At 39.0% G+C, this 18,191-nt stretch overlaps 1 protein-coding gene across 1 annotated transcript; it reads left to right on the plus strand.

Moving 5' to 3' along the window:
• The first annotated feature begins 414 nt into the window (after positions 1–414).
• Positions 415–16,346, plus strand: LOC134666238 (uncharacterized). Its single transcript, XM_063523390.1, has 9 exons — positions 415–702; positions 1,831–2,126; positions 2,700–2,790; positions 4,229–4,304; positions 4,792–5,068; positions 12,031–12,085; positions 14,050–14,189; positions 15,132–15,252; positions 16,181–16,346. Exons 2-9 carry the CDS (start codon positions 1,831–1,833, stop codon positions 16,340–16,342), a joined length of 1,218 nt encoding a protein of 405 aa, XP_063379460.1. The 5' UTR covers positions 415–702; the 3' UTR covers positions 16,343–16,346.
• The last annotated feature ends 1,845 nt before the right edge of the window (positions 16,347–18,191 follow it).

An 18,191-nucleotide genomic window follows, 5' to 3' on the forward strand; every position in this document is an offset into this window, starting at 1 on the left:
TTATGGTCCGCATGTCCAGTGAACCTCATAAATACAAATTCCTCTTCTCCTCATAAAAACTTATACACATAGGTTTCTTTGTGTCCAGTAGCAGGCTGCTGGATACAGGCCTCATCTCATTTATCTCAATCGATTAATAAAATTAGGAAAGTTTCAATATGTTCTTGTTGTAAATAACTAATGCTAGAGTCAGAACTAAACGTTCAAATCAAGACATAGCCCTCTGTAATTGAAGTAATGTTACAGTTGTCTTCCAAGCGCTCTTGTTAATAGTTTTGACTGGTATGTAATTTTCTTTACAACCTATACATTTGTAACTCCAAAATGCCAGTTCGTGATAACCATTCAATGCAAAACAGGGGATCCGTTGTAGCGCTAAATTGTAATAGACCACCGAGGGGTATTTGTGCAACATATGAGTGGATAATCCCTGCGTAGGCACTGCAACTGGTAGCGTTTATAGTAATTTTCGGTTAAAATTGGTAAATGACTCTGGTTCGTGGTGTACGAACATCGGCGAACATTTAAGTACATCCTAAACAGCTGGTGGGTAAAGAGACGTGTGCGGGGCTCACGTTTGAGTGATGGCATAACAAAAAATATCGGCACAAAGCAACCCTGCACCTATAAATGGAATATTTGGATCCCACGGTTACAGTAGCTAGCTGAGTTCAACGCAAGACGGATTAGGAGCTCACAAAGGTAAAATAATTGTTAATTGTGAACGGCGAATTAAGAACCGAGTCACTCGCAAGTTTAACGTCACGCGTACGAATATTTTAGGTACCTTTTAGTCGGTTAAATATTTAATATAGTCACCAAAATAATAAGAATAAAAAAAACCGCACAAGTGCGAGTCGGACTCGCCCACCGAGGGTTCCGTACTTTTTAGTATTTGTTGTTATAGCGGCAACAGAAATACATCATCCGTAAAAATTTCAACTGTCTAGCTATCACGGTTAGTGAGATACAGCCTGGTGACGGACGGACGGACGGACGGACAGCGGAGTCTTAGTAATAGGGTCCAGTTTTACCCTTTGGGTACGGAACGGAAGTGGTCAAATTCTTTTCATTATGAAGTTAATGAAACAATGCAAACAGGAAATAGATAGTGTTCGACATACATACCTACTCATACTTCGCACGTAGCTAACTCATCACGATGGCGCCGCGGCGCGTGAATGAAACAATTGAATCAGTTACAAGATAACACAAAACAGGCATTTATTGTGAATAAATTAACCAATCAATCCTTCAATAACAAAAATACCACAAGTCAAAATGTTCATTTTTAAAATATTAAAAAGTACCTATAATGTCCATATTATTTTCATAATGCGGCAATCTATTTAATAAGGGTTCGTTTTGTACCTTTTTGGTACGGAACCCTAAAAAAGTATTATACCGGGTGTCTCCTGTAACACGAGCAAATAATTAAATCATAAGTTGTACTCCCCAAACGATAAAACGCTAGTTATTAAACTTTTAAAAATTATATTATGAAGTCTACTTTCTTCTTTTTATACACATTATAGTTCGTTTTTTTAGCATTAGAAAGAACTCCACAGAAGCAAGCGTGCAGTTTTTATCAGGCTCTTTAATTGTTAATCATTATTGAATTATCTAATGTAACATGGTCAATACATATAATTTACTTCAAATTATTACCGCTAAAAGTGCTGGATTTGGAACCACACGCTTACTTCTGCGAAGTTCTTTCTAATGCTAAAAAATACGGACTATAATAGTTATTTGTTTTACAAGGGGGCATATAATGATGTTGAAGAAAGCCTAATGTACCTACACTCAATACATTTTTCTTCCTTCCAGATGATACGCTTTCTTTCTTGCATCCTCCTCTGCTGTTCGTTAGCAAGCGGGCAGACACTTTCCTCCCCTCTACCTCTCGGAGCCACCCCCGTGCCCTACGTGCCTCCAGGTCTAACCCCAATACCACCGGTGGCCCCAACTATCTTCCCCTTCGGCCCTACTCCACGAGTTCCAAGACCCTTGGTCCCTGGAGTCGCTGGATACAACAACCCGTATTACAACCCAGCTGCGGGGCCAGCTGTGCCTATTCTGACATATAGCAACGATCATGGCGCTGATGGCAGCTATTCTTACAGGTGACCTTTTACACGATAAAAAACTAAAACAATGCATAGCAATGTTAAAAAAAATCCAACGGGAAAATTCCTCAGTGTTAGATGAATCCTCATATAGCTATAGTAGTCGCATTACTAAGTGGCGACTGACGTTATAATGCCATCCCTTTCAATAGCGCTAGGTCTGATCTTCAGTCGGCAATTGGTATTATGGTTAGTATTAAGTAGATCGTCACACAATTGAGTGGTCATGGCGTATTATGTACCGAAATTGTACTTTTTATTTTTACTTGACTCACAATGATTGCTTCAAATCACAACAAGTGTAAAAATAGTGGGAATCCGTTTAAATATTCGCCATTCGGTATCGTGTTCTGGTAGGAAAAAGTAAAAACAAAACTCATCCAAGTCGGCCAAACCTCTATGCAAAAGCCAAAATTTTTATGCGTCAAACAAATTTTCTTCTACTTTTTCCCAATCAGATAACGATACCGAATATGCCCTTAAACGGATCCCCATTGTTTTTGTTACATTTTGTATTGTATATGTATATTTGTAAAAATTTCTTGATATAATTATTGTTGGTTTGTCTAGTTTTTCCACAGCTGATGGAAAGCAAGTTCAAGAAACAGGGTACCTGAAAGACGCTTACATCGACAACGCAGGGGAACCCCAGGGAACGCAGGTCGGTTGAAACAATTCACATTACGAAACAGCCCTTATACTGCAAGGTACCATTGAAATACGTAAAATATTAACAAATTAAGGGAAAACTAACAAACAATAAAACAAAAAAAAAAGAATGAATGATTTGCTTTATTGTATATATTATGATATCAAAAAAATTTAATCACAAATAAATATAAGTCTCTTTTCATTTACACATATACTATTTAAAGTAATCAATATAAATATGACTAGGTACCTAACATAACAATAACAGTTTGCCAATTTTTCAATAGAATAATTAACAATATTAATCAATTTTAATGCATCGATTAAGAATGCATCCGCCTTCAGATCATTTCGCATTAAGAACCAAGTGAAACCTTTTAAATTCATAATTTTTCAACTTTATTGAAAAATGCTACTCTGTCAGAGTCAATTTACGACCGAAGACTCGATTCAACTATTTTTAATATCAGATCGCGTTATGGCAGCTATCTATCTTTTTTATATTTATGGTAAATCTTACATATCATCCTAGCTCCAAATTAAGTAAAGTTTATGCTATGGGTACTAGGTGACGATATAAATACTAAAATGGATAAATACATACTTTTTTTTTAAATCTAATTTTTATAGAGGCTTTGGACACTCTGGGTAAAAAAAATACATACTTGAAAACGTTCAAAGCTTAGGAAAACATCATCGGAATGACTGGCGTGACGAGCATTCGCGTTTGCGTTATGTCTATTTTTGTATGGGATTTAGCAACAGCGCGTCAATTAGGACGTTTTGGAAACCCTAGGGGTACAGTTTAGTAAGTAGACTAGTGGTTACCGACTATATTCTTTCTTTCTCAGTCGTGCACTCTTGTCAGAGTGGTCGTGGCTGTTTGGATGACGCACATTTTACCAAGATACGACTATATAGGAGGCCGTTAAACCGACTATTGTCAAACATTGCTTTTCGTACTTATACTGCCGTATTCGAACTTCAAGATATTCACAAGAGACGACACGTACTAGATCCATTCTAGATACGTTATAGTTTAGATATCAACTAGTTCTCTTTTGCAGCGCAATTCGGGCAACCAATGTCACTTTTACGTTAGATAGAGTAAGATATCTATTAGATGTGAATTGGATCTCTAAGTCATATTCTGTGGAAATGGTTCAAGAATATCTCCAGAATCGCGCAAATGTCGTATTTGACAGGTTAGATCTTAAACATATCGTAGTCGTATCTTAGTGATGTCTAAAAAATATGTAATAGATGTCTATTTCAAAATCCAAATCGGGCTCATGGAAAGATCAAGTTGATAGGTAGCCAATTTATTGTTATCATTAACATATCATAATATTCATAATATTAGCGATGTCATGAGCTCTCAATATAAAATGTAGTATAGTAACTGGCTACCCAAGGGCTCGTTTTGTAATATACTCGTCAATTAACAGGTAGTGCAAGGCAGCTACGCCTACGTCGCGCCGGACGGCACGCCGATTCAAGTTAGCTACATCGCCGATGAAAATGGTAAATATGCATTCATTCCACATTAATCTCTTTGCGAATATGCGAGGAAATAATGAGCTTATAATATGTTAATATATCAGTGATACTGAAGGCAAGGGTGGTATGTTGTCTGAAGCTTATTACAACTAACTTTAGACACTGAAATTGAAATAAAAGTCAGTGAGACATTTTATGTTTCGATGGCTTTAAGACATTACGGTATTACATTAAATAACTTTTGTACTATTTATAAAAAAAAATGTGTTTTTTTGTATTGATTAGGTTTTTTGCATGAATGATTTTACCCATAGATATACCTGATATAGGCTTAAACGCTAGCATATATGTAGATGTACTTACATATTATAAAATGTAACTGAAATAAAACTAAAAACACCAAACTTTAGGCGACAGAACGTCGTCGTACGGTAGCAACTATTACATATGTTAAAAATAAGTAAGTAATTTGATACTACGAAAAAGGCATTATAAATATTGTATTCTACAGGATTCAGACCTTCAGGAGTTCACATCCCCGCCGATGGAAAAGGCGTATTACCTGCACCCGTGCTAGACAAGGACGGCAAACCAATCATCGCCATCGACCGAGCTTTCAACAATCCCTATAGCCCGTTCAACCGCTTTGACGGCCGCTACAGCGGCTATAATGGGTACAACGGGTACAGCAGATTGAACAGACCCTATGACCCGAGGTACCCGTATGATGCCCGGTACCCCCAGGACCCTCGTAAACCCTACGATTCCAGATCCCCTTATGATCCCAGGTACCCTTACGATCCGGCTACCTACAATCCTTACAATCCCTATCGTCCTTCCTGGTTGAATAACGTAAACAGCAACAATCAGAATAAGAAGGAAGAACCAAAAAAGGACGCATAAAACGATTATATTAATACATGATCTACTAGTTATATTGCGCTAGTTTGAATATAATGAAATTAAAGTACTGTACAAAAGCGGTATTGTTTTTTTTTACGAAATAATATTTGGTTTAAACGCAAGTCTTCCCTACAAGTATTCGTCGTCTTAGATATGAGGTTGATAAATGTTGACAGGAAAGGGTTAAACACCGGCTGCACTTCCTCCCATTGAAAGTGCACCTCACCAACATCAGGGGGTTGCACTCAAATATCGATCCGGTCCACCACCATCTTGAAACCGAAAAACCGCACCTATTCTTTTTGACGGAGACGCAAATCAAAACCCCAGCGGACGCGTCGTACCTCAACTACCCAGGCTACTCACTGGAACATAAGTTCAGAGCACGTGCTGGGGTCTGTGTGTACGTCCGCGATGACATTTGCTGCAAGCGTCTCTGTTGCTTTGAGGCTGCCGGGTTTTCCAATTTGTGGATTATGGTTGACTCAGGCTCAGAGAAAACTCTATATGCCTGTGTCTACCGATCGCACAGCGGAAACCAGGAGACAACTAGGCTCTTTGACCACCTTACTGAGATGGCAGATAAAGCCCAACAGCGGTACCCTGCGGCTCAACTCGTATTCCTTGGGGACTTTAACGCCCACCACGAGGAGTGGCTGTTCCCGTTCAAGAATACCTGCCACGCTGGGAGGGAAGCGCGCAAATTTGTTGTATCCCTAAACCTTACCCAGCTGGTAAATGTTGCGACGCGGATACCGGATGTTACTGACCATACACCCAATTGCCTTGACCTTCTGCTGACAACTGATCCAGACAGGCACTCGGTTTCGGTCTCAGCTCCGCTAGGATCGTCCGATCACTGTCTAGTGAAATCCGTGTCGATCCACTCTCCTCCTGATCTCTGCCCTAGGGGCACGAGGAGAGTATGGCGATACGAGTCAGCGGACTGGGATGAGATGCGGCATTTCTTTGCGTCTTTCCCCTGGCAGCAGGTCTGTTTTTCTTCGGGTGACCCCTCGTGTTCTGCTGAGGCTGTTGCGGATGTGATTCGGCAGGGAATGGAATATTTCATTCCGTTCTCCGACCTATCGCTCGATCACAAGACCCGAGCATGGTACAATTCGGACTGTGCTAGAGCCGAGGCCCTTAAGCAGTCTGCATACCAGGCTTGGGTATTAGCCCGCGATACCAAAGCTGGAGCACAGAGGGTTCGCGCGAGGAAAAAAGCCTTTAACTCAGCTGCCAAGTCCTGCAAACGGGTGCTTCAAAAGGCTCGATTCGACCACGTCAGTCGAATAGGGGCCAAACTCGCCTCCTACCCTCCTGGTAGCAAGCGGTTCTGGTCCCTGTCGAAAGCGGTCGAATCCAACTTCTGCCGACCCACATTGCCACCTCTGCAGAAACCTGATGGGACACTGGCCCACTCCGCGACAGAGAAAGCTAACTTGTTTGCTTCTCTGTTTGCGAGCAATTCACGTCTAGATGCAGGCTCAAAACTTCCACCTACGCTACCTCAATGCAGTTCCTCTATGCAGAGAATTGCTATACATCAAAAAGAGGTACGCCGAGCTCTGCAGAATCTTGACGTGAATAAGGCCAATGGACCAGACGGTATACCTGCACGTGTACTAAAGCAGTGTGCGCCTGAGTTGTCTCCTGTACTGACACGCCTGTACCGCCTCTCTCTCCAAACAAGAACGGTGCCGAAATCCTGGAAGCTTGCAAACGTGCAGCCAGTACCCAAGAAGGGTAGTCGTGCTGATCCCTGCAATTACCGACCAATCGCCATTACCTCCATACTCTGTAAAGTCATGGAAAGGGTACTTAACGGCAAGCTGCTGGCATACCTCGAAGCAAATGATCTGCTCAGTGACCGTCAATATGGCTTTCGCCGAGGTCGGTCTACTGGGGATCTTTTAGCGTATGTCACGCACTGCTGCGGCGAGGCCATCGAGAGGAACGGTGAAGCGCTTGCTGTTTCACTGGACATCTCGAAGGCCTTTGACAGGGTTTGGCACGCAAGTCTCCTTAGCAAGCTTCCTGCATACGGCATCCCTGCTGACATTTGTAGCTGGCTATCTGATTTCTTGAGTGAACGGTCGATCAGAGTAGTTATTGATGGCTGCTCTTCGGACCTCATGGCCATTGACGCCGGTGTTCCTCAGGGGTCTGTTCTCTCCGCAACCCTTTTCCTGCTCCACATTAACGACATGCTGCAACCCAGCATTGTAGGTTATGCAGATGACAGTACGGTTGTTGAGAGATATTTGGCTAGTGCAGGGGACAGCAGGGAGGATATACGTTCACAGAGAGAGGCCATGGTTGAGCGAATGAACTTGACCCTTAGTCTCGTTTCCCAGTGGGGTGATGACAATCTGGTCACGTTCAATGCCTCCAAAACGCAGACGTGTCTATTTTCCGCAAAACGGAGTCCATTCGACCTGACTCCTTCTTTCCGGGGTGCATCTGTCTGTACCTATTGCCGACAGCCTGGAACTCCTCGGCATGGAGCTGAGTTCAGTCCTCAGCTTCGGCAGCTTCATTGAGTCTAAAGCTCAAACTGCGGTCAGAAAGCTGGGCGTCCTAAATAAGGTGATGCGATACTTCACACCTGGACAGCTTCCAACACTTTACAAAGCTCAAGTCCGGTCGTGTATGGAGTATTGCAGCCACCTGTGGGATGGCTCAGCTAAATACCAACTCGCCGCTTTGGACTCAGTGGAGCGCAGAGCCAGGAGGATGATTGGCGACAAGAAGCTAACGGCTAAGCTTCAGTCTTTGGCCCATCGGCGGAAAGTCGCCAGCCTGTCGGTATTCTACAGGCTGCACTTCGGGGAGTGTGCCCAAGAGCTACACGAGCTTATACCACCGTCCCCATTCTACCATCGGACTTTTAGACGCACGGCCGGTTTCCATCCTTACATGGTAGATATTCCACCAATTCGCACGAAACGCTTTGCTTCTACTTTCCTTATGCGCACTGCCAAGGAATGGAATTCCCTGCCGGCGTCTATATTTCCGTGTTCTTATAACCCGGCAACCTTCAAATCAAGAGTGAACAGGCACCTTCTGGGCGAGCTCGCTCCATCGTAGGCCACGTCTACGCCTCGGCTAGTCTGTGGCCATGAGTAAGCCCATTCATAATAAAAAAAAAAAATCTTATTAGCCAGGCTGGCCAAATTTGGTAGTAAAAGTAGAGTACAAAACCGGCCAAGTGCGAGTAGGACTCGGGTTTCTAGGGTTCCGTACATAAGTATGACTCACGCTTTACTGCACATTTCTAATAGGTTTTCCTGTCATCTATAGGTAAAGAACTATTTTTAGAATTTTTCTCAAAATTTTAGTAGTTTCGGAGATAAATTTTTTGGCTATTTTCTTAAATAACTTCGACCCTATGTATTTAAAAATTACAAAAAAATATGTCCAACTTTGTGTCACTATTTTACATATGTGAACTAAATTTGAACTTAATTGGTCCAGTAATTTCCGAGAAAATAGGCTGTGACAGACGGACAGACAGACAGACGCACGAGTGATCCTATAAGGGTTCCGTTTTTTCCTTTTGAGGTACGGAACCCTAAAAACAATACCTACTTACCTACACATCGTTTTTTGTAGTGAAAATATTATCGTAACGTAAGTACCTAAGTAAAAATTGCATGATTATCTTTAAATCTGCTTCCGTGTAAGCAACCCTAGGTCAAACTACATAAAGTTAATCCAATTTATTTTAGCTCCTGAACATAATTTAAAAATGTTTGACAGCAGGTCGCGAAGAGAGGCTGCGCTTGCGCAAGCACCCGTAGGGTCCACATTAATCAATATGGCGCCGGTAAATTACCGAAACGCTTAAACGTCGACGACATGTTCCTCGGAATAAGATTAAAGGAGATTTAATACGAGTTTAATTGAGTTAGCAAAAAACAGTAAATCGTTCCCATATGAGAATAATTGCTGATGATGCTCACTTTGGGCTGGAACTTTTCTTTTAAACTACAATAAAATATAACTACTTATATAGTTAAAGGTTACCTACTGTAAAAGATCTGTAGTGTTATAATATTTTAAACTTTCGCGTTTTGAATTATAGACGGGTCTAACGCGAATTATATTCAATTACCTTTATTTACCGACGTTTCGACACAGGAAACGTCGGTAAATAAAGGTAATTGAATATAATTCGCGTTAGACCCGTCTATAATGTGAGTTAATCTGTAGTGTTTTTAAGAGTTAAAGATATATTATGGTCGAGTTCACTTCTAGCTAGACTTCAGTCTTAAAGCTATTCGAAGTAAAATTTAAGTAGGGTGGCATAAGTAATATGTTCACACAGAATTTTTACATTTTCACAATTTTTTTAAAATTTTGTATCTAAGCTAAAGACGGACGTTTTGAAAAATAATTGTTTTTTAGTTAAATGATTTAGTTTTAGTTTTTAATGCCATTTTGTAAAAGAAGTTTGAGTAAGAAAACATATCCAATGTAATAATATTATTCAACGTACATATTGTGGGCCCTCTGCTGTAGAAAGTGTTCTATAGCAGAGGGTGTTTAGTGAAAAATAGTCAAAAGCTTATAGGTAATTCAATACGAGTACATATAGGTGTTCGTAAAAATATTAAGTAGGCAGGCATGAGGAAAGATAGGATTTACATTCTGTCAAACAATTCATATATTTTGACAAGAAATGATGTACTTCGTGAGCCATTATTCAGAGTCACACTGATAAAAAACCGCTATAGTATATACACCAGCATAAATTCGCCAGTCTTCCATAAAAAACCTCTTGAACTTTAACTTTGTATGAACAATTGCATATTGCAATATGAATGCCATACAGTGAATCCATCAGATCATAAAATTTCATGCACGTACTAATTTGCAGCGCGTTACTGCACAACTGGTCCTGACAGCAATTAAAGTCAATAAGAAAATAATGTTATTTTATATGGAGCCTTGGTGGTGCAATTTCAATAAATGACAAGAAAGATGCTCAGCGCAAGTTGGCGTTACACGCCGAGGGTTCTGTGTGAGTGTAATAATCGAATTTGGAGTTTATAATAACTGTATTATACCAATTTTAGTTAAATTCTTTCAGACAATTGTCAATATCTTCGCAATAGCTGTAATTGCGTTAACTAAAGCCACTAACTTTTGAACTCCCGACCGCAAAGGAAGGTCTTTGCATGAGCATCGTCCGTTAAAGCAAACCGCGTCCTCAGTTTCAGTCCAGGGTGATAGGAATCGATCGATCGGATCGATTTAGCTGCGAGCCCACGCTGGATCAGGTCAAGTATTTGGGACACGATCCAGCGTGGGCTCGTAGCTAAATCGACTATCAGTCTGGCTCTAAGCCATTTCTCCAAGGCGTAGTTTTCGTTTTTGGCTACGGAACCCTAACCGTTAAAGTGCGGGCATGTCACTCGACACATTCGCAATCAAAGCGACTGGTTTGCATCCAGCGATGCTCCATGCTAAGGTTAACTTTGTCCGCGTCTAAAAACGGCGAACGCTCATCATGATATCAACGCGCATGAGCCTTTTCAAGTAAGCTGGCGGAACTACGACGATTTCTTACATAATGTTAAGCATGACACGCGTTTACTTGAAAACGTTTATTTTTCATATTTCTTACTTTATGTTGTGTCTGGATAATAAATGTTTCGCTTCTTCGTATTGGAGTTTGCGCGTCTTTGTACGTCTTTTGTGTACGCATAGTAAGAAGGAAAATGGGTACACTTTGCAAATAATTTATAGACCTACAAGACAGGATGCATAAATAAACACATTTTTTGAAATGATTCCTTGATCTATCAGAATTCTTCTTGTAAGTAATACAGACAGGCACCTAGCCTTTGAAGTGTGAACTATAATTTTATAAGTCTAAAGGTGGATTTTAACGCTGTTTGCAAGCGCCGGTAATATAATTCTAACAAGTTACTTATCTAATCAAAATGACCTATTTTTAGGGTTCCATACCCAAAGGGTAAAAACGGGACCCTATTACTAAGACTCCGCTGCCCGTCTCTCTGTATGTCTATATGTCTGTCACCAGGCTGTATCTCATGAACCGTGATAGCTAGGCAGTTGAAATTTTCCCATGATGTAATTTTGCTGCTGCTATAACAACAAATACAAAATCAGAATAAAATATATATTCCTATACAACAAACGTGATTTTTTTTGCCGTTTTTTGCGTATACGTCCTCAGCAACGAATGTGTTTAATCCCCACAAATACGATCTAAAATTCTATACTTTGAATGACAAAATTACTGTATTAATTAATTTATTTTAGGTACTCGATCTACTAATTTAAGTACTTTATGCTAACTATGAAATAGTTAATAGAATCAGGCGTTACTTTGTTTTGCGGAAATCCATAATAATTAAAACCAAAATATTACTTTTTATTTGCGGATTAGCAAAGTAATATTTTGGTTTTAACTATCAAATAGTATAGCATTTTTAAAGCAACCAAAAACAAAATATTTGAATCATTTATGGCTTCAATTTTCTTTAATAACATGAATTACATTACAACAGTCACAAACACCTAGATAACGTCTTACAGTCGCCATCAGATATATCGGAGCGGCCAAGGTGCTCACAAATATCTGAGCACGCCTTTATTGTCAAGGCGTTAGAGTGCGTGTTCAGATAATGTGAACACCTTGGCCGCTCCGATATATCTGATGGTGACTGCACAATGACTGTTCCTCTGTCGGCAAGTCCTTGAGTGCACCATAAAATATACTAAATTACATGTCGCATCCGCCACGATAAGTAGTTGCAACCAATTTTTACGTATAAATACAGGGGGTGCGTTCTGAGTGCATCATTCCAAGCTTTGTCATCAGACTTGCAACCTGCAGCCAACATACATACAACATGATGCGCTTTGTGAGTATTGCTCTCAACTATTTTTTAAAGTTTTAGTGGTTATGAGCTGAGGTTAACCTATTTAAAGCGTAAGATTTATTTCCTATAACTATTTAAAATTTAGGTACCTAATGAGAAAGGTACTAATTACCTAGGTTAGGTACAAACAGCAAAACTCCTAACTGTACATCGGTGGACCTTATTACAAAAGACATAAGGACCACTGATGTACAGTTAACAGTGTGGTCGATGGTAGGAAGCTAGGTACTACTCTTAAGTCTCTTAGTTTGTAAAATGAGTCTCACAAATATTTGAAACAATAAGTACGAGGTTACATTTCGTATTATTTAATGTTACTTTTTATTGTCTGGATCAAATGAACGCGAAGTGTCTTAGATACCTGTTCTTTTTATATCTACGAATCACGAAAGTTTTACTTTTCAATCAAAAAGTTTATACTTTAGAATAAAATAAAATACGCTGTGGCAGTAAAAGCTCAATTAACCAACAAGAGTATAATATATTAGAGTGTATAGCATTATACTTCCACTAAAAGTTTAATTTCACATTACCGCTATCACCTGGATTCGGTGATTTCATAGCACGGTAAGACTAAACAATTCAAGTTTTTCAAAAATAGACGACATTACTTACACAACGAGGGCGAAAATATTTATAAATCACTAAATGAGAATGAGGATGAGTATGACTTTAGTTTTAATGTGAATATCGACTTCAAAACTCACTTCAGTCTTACCATGCTACATAAGTGCACGATAGCATTTGTTCTCAAAATACGCCATTTTTTGCGTAGTATCAGGTTAGGTTGGACATATTAAGCCAATGAAGCCCCAGAAGCTTTGCAATGATTCAATTGTACAATGACAGTTGTGAGTATGACTACTCGACGGAATAGACCCCTAGTTTATTCACTGGATGGAACTTACGCAAACTAAGACGATTCGTGATAATATCAATTCGTACATATAACTATCAGAACATAATATACTATCACCATCTATCTATTTTGCAATATTTTAATACGTTTATCGCTTTAGGTACCATTATCGTAAACCGTTATTAGCGTTATTGTTTCACGGCTACTTCTGTTAACATATAGACTTTTTAATGTTAAATTCGTGAGTTAATCCGTCCGCACACTTGCGCAAGCCGCGGAGTAAGATCTCTTATTTATGGAAATTCCATAACGACTCGGAGTAATTTTTCGAGCCATATTATGCCTCTTTTGGAACTTTTGGTTATTAGTGAAAAAGTGAGTAATATACATTATTACCCTCAAGATAACTTGTTGACTTAATTTAGTGCGCGTTAAATTGCAAAGCCGGCAGTAATGATATGTTTATTTCTTGAGAAATTTCAATTTATAATATGATAATTGATAAAACATTTGATGCAGACACAGCACACTTTTGTTAATATATTTAATTTTGTTAATAAAATTTAATATGGTAATGTCGGGATGGTGAGGTCCTCGGGGGTAACATATCACAACTTAGCAATATGTTTGGCTGATGTTGCTGGTTTTCATTTGACCGAACGCATTTTTTTCAGAAGCCGTTACATTTCCATTGGGTTAGGTTAGGTTAGGTTAGATAAGTAGGTAACCCTTTTAAAAATTCAACGGTTTTGATAAATTTGATAAATTTTACGCATTCGATCAATTGAAATTTCGGCAAATGAAACCTCTTGAGATAGGTACCTAACCGTAGAGGGGACGGTGATTAACTACCTAAGGTGGTGGTACTAGTTCTCGACATGCTAATACCCAATAGATGACACTCTGCTACCACCTCTATTGACAATGACTTAAGTTTCAAGATGACATGTACTGGGACCGCGTCGAGCACCAGTAATACCACCACCTCATTTGCACCAACCAATGTAACTATGAGTTGCGAGAGATATCCTTATATCACATCTAATTCTACTTCTGAGGACTGTATGTATTCAATTCTTATTTCTAGGTGATCCTCGTCTTGGCTGTGGCCGCAGCCAGCGCTGACGTCAGCAGTTTCCAGACCTACCAAGATCCTCAATACACGACGCCCATCCCTATCATCAGACAGGAACAGGTCATCAACCCCGACGGCTCGTACAAATGGAGGTGAGAGCAAAATACGGATATTGAAAGATCATTAAGCGTAATTACAGAGGAAATATTTGTAGACCTTCGTTGTTCAATTTGACAAAAGCCTCCAAGCCTTCGGTGTAACAAATAGATGAGCACTTTTGGGACTCTTTTTCTACAATGGCAATGCGACGATATTTATTGCAGTGACCATACGGTCACTACGGATACTATTAGAGGTATACGGCAGATTACGTATGTAGTCAGATTTACCTTTGCATCGGTAGTTCAAATAATCAGGCGAGCCGTATGCTTATTTGCAGTGGTACCTATTGAAAAAAATCTTATAATTTAATCATTTTCATTTTCATAGCAGCGAAAGAGTGATTGTTAACAATTTGAAACAGTAATCTGATTATTAATATTCGATGAGTCGGATCGACTCCATCTTGGATAATCTGAAATACGATTAGGCTATTAACATAATCATCGAAAAACAAGGGGCGCATTCACATTCAGAAATATAAAATAGCAGAAGAATTTGTTTATTTAAATCGTCGTTTTTTATACTATTATTTATTATTCTGTCGCTATTATATTATTTAAACCGGTGAACCCACTGCACACATCAAGCCTATGGTCACAAACGTGATCAAATGCGGCCTTTAAAGCTTTTATATTAATGCCTCAAGTATGTCCTTGTTTTTATTTAATCATTCGCCTTGTGTTAACAAACATTTTGTCAATACAAAAAATTACGACAGAATAATAATATAAAAAAGTTTTGACGTCATGCTATATTTTGCTAATTGAATTATTTCAATGACGTTGGAACGCATTTTAATCTCGCAAAATTAACTATGTAAATGTTTAAATAAAAGGCCTAGTAAATTGCTCACATTAGCTTATTTCATTTCGTGAAAATAGTCCCGCTTTGCTGGTTCATTGCCTATTGTTACTCTTTTAATTATCATTTAGTTACGAGACCGGCAACGCAATCGCGGCTGAAGAGCAGGGCTATGTGAAGAACCTGGGCGTACCAGACCAGGAGGCCCAGACAGCGCAAGGACAATACCAGTACACCGCTCCTGATGGCCAGGTAAGTTAAGACAAGGATCTTATACTCCCAAGATTTGTGAAATCCTAATATATAGAAGAAGAAGAGAAATGAGCCACGGTTTGCTTCGGTATGTCTTGGATAATCGAATCAATGCGTTTGTTATTTTTTGAGCTATGCATTTGTGTCTCGTAGTGCGGGACAAAGTTGAAGGCGGATTACGAGGCAGATCACCGATGAGAAGGATGCATTAAACGAATAAAAACTTGCATATTGTATTAATTAGCTAGCTAGCTAGTGTGCGTAGCAGGTGGAAATGTATTTTAATTAAAATTGAATTGATTGTTGTACAATGCCAGCCTACTCGTGTTACCAGGGGGTAACACGAGTAGGCTCTCATTGTACAACAATCGAATTATGTAAATCCTCTCATCTTGATAATATAACAATGGCACAATAGCAAGTCAGCGTCATTCAAAATCAAACTTTCGAGACCACACTATCAATTCAAATAGATGTCATCTTTTTGATTTCTAAAAGTAGGTGGTTCTTAAGTCGTAGGCTTTCAAAATAGCAAACTGGATTTGAACAAAGGATGCTCGCGTAACAATAGCTACTTAGATTTAATTGTCAGGTGCTGCTTAACCGGTTTTATCTAGTGCTGAGATTTTTGACGAGATTTGATTTAACCTGTGACTGTTTAGCCTATTTAGCCAGCGGCCAAAATGCAGGCCATTAAAAATGTAGGAGCGTTACCGCTCCAAGTATTGAATAATGCGAAAATCAGTATAAGGGAGACAAGTGTTATTTTTTCCTTATCAGATATGAGAAATGTGCTTAATTTTATCTACTTACGGAAAAAAATATACTTAGTGGAATTGACACGCTGGGCCGCTAAATGATTCAGTTTAATAAACAATATTGTTAAATTAGAAAACTACATAGTTACAGATCAAATTTCGGTTTTTAGGTTATCCAGGTAACCTACATCGCGGACGAAAATGGCTTCCAACCCCAAGGGGCGCATCTCCCGACCCCTCCCCCGATCCCAGCTGACATCCAGAAGGCTCTGGATTACCTCGCCACGCTGCCGCCTCCGACCCCTGACAACAGGAACTACAGAACTCAATAGGACGTGTGTAATAAACGAATAAGGTGATGATACTAGTGTTCGACATGCTAATGCCCAATAGATGACACCCTGCTGTCATCTCTATTGACAATGACTGTTTCAAGATGATATGTACTGGGACCGCGTCGAGCACCAGTACCGCCACCTTAGTTATCTACAGCCGAGCGATTAAAAATAGCTCTTGCATTCATCAAGATGACAATCATGAATCGACAAACTTCTGACGAAACGTATTAACTAATGTATCGATATGAACATAATGTTATTGGTCTTTGCTACGCCTCGGCCTGGACAGTATTGCAATTTTCCTCTACATCAAGTCTATTTGTGACATTTTATATGAAAAGGGACCTTATTGTCGATGGCGCTTAAGACATTATTAACTATGCTCCGATATAAATACAAAGCCGCGCGACGCTGTGCGGCGTAAGCGCCATCGAAAATAAGGTCCCTTTTCATAGATAATGCCCCATTTTATCATCTACTTCTTTCTCCAAGTACCGTATTCCTATTTTCTTTCTTTCGCTGTGAGCAATTTTTGGGATCCTCTTTCGTAAGTCCGTTTTCGCACTTACTTCAGGATATTTGCTATCGTTTCTATAGGTACTCAAAGGCAACGAAGAAGTGTCACTTTGTATGAAAATTTTGATGAAAAATGCATGTAAAAAGTAAAAAAGTTCGCTTTTTTGATAATTTGACAAGTACATAGACACTAAAAAATTATAGCGACTGAAATTGTAATGTTTTCAATAATATACAATTGTACATAAGCACCTTAAGGCCCAGTTGCACCAATCACATTTAACAGACCGATTAGCATCAAACAACAGTAAAGTATGAAAAATTTCCCATGCAATAAAACGCGAACGCTTTAACGGTGACAGACGGTTTTGGTGCAACCGGCCCTTACATCAGCAGACAGAATGTATAAGAACTGTAAATGTATCTTATAGTGCGTATATTATCGCAGACAGAATGTATAAGAACTGTAAATGTATCGTATAGTGCGTATATTATCGCAGATAGAATGTATAAGAACTGTAAATGTATCTTGTAGTGCGTATATTATCGCAATTACTTGCTTACAGTAAGTCGTCATTGTAGCGTTCTTTTCTTCTCTTTCTACCTCCAATATGAAAATTGCATACCTATTCAAATTTTTAAGATCTTATCCAAGTTCGTTTCCATTCTGAGGCAAATAATATGTAACAAAGTAACTTAAAAGGCTTAGATAATTGTGCTAGTTGTTATAATTATAAATAATTATTATTGTTTTCAAAACAAAAATGTATAAAATAAATAAAAGTGAGTAGTTTTAAGCATTTTATGTTGTTTGTATATTTGTATTTATTAATAACTTAAAATAAAAAGTGTTTCATGTTATGGAATTATTTTATTTAAAAAATATTAATTAGTTAAATATTTATTGTTAGATACCGATTACTTGCTATCGCTAACTAGTTATATCGCTAGTCGAATAAGGAGTAAACTTAAACAAACACTGACGTTGTAGGTAACGTAGGTAAGGTACTATACATATGTAATATATATGAAAATATTATATTTTTAGCATGGTCTTTCGCACACTTTAAGTATAACATATTTTTCCCCAAACACTTGTGTTACCCCGTTCATTTAAATAATGACGACTCAGCTGAAACGTCGGAATTAAAGGTAAAAACAATGAAATTAGGTACATCGCGGTAGACCCGTTTGTGTAGTTAAATATCTGCATCTCTATTCTTGCATATTCGAGTGACAGAGACAAATAGCCAATCGAACGAAGTAGTTCGCGGTAGGCCCTTAGATGAGCGCCATTCGGTTCTCGAACAATCGGATTGGCGTCTGG

The sequence above is a fragment of the Cydia fagiglandana genome, chromosome 7 (assembly GCF_963556715.1).
Source record: "Cydia fagiglandana chromosome 7, ilCydFagi1.1, whole genome shotgun sequence".
In the NCBI taxonomy this organism is placed as follows: domain Eukaryota; kingdom Metazoa; phylum Arthropoda; class Insecta; order Lepidoptera; family Tortricidae; genus Cydia; species Cydia fagiglandana.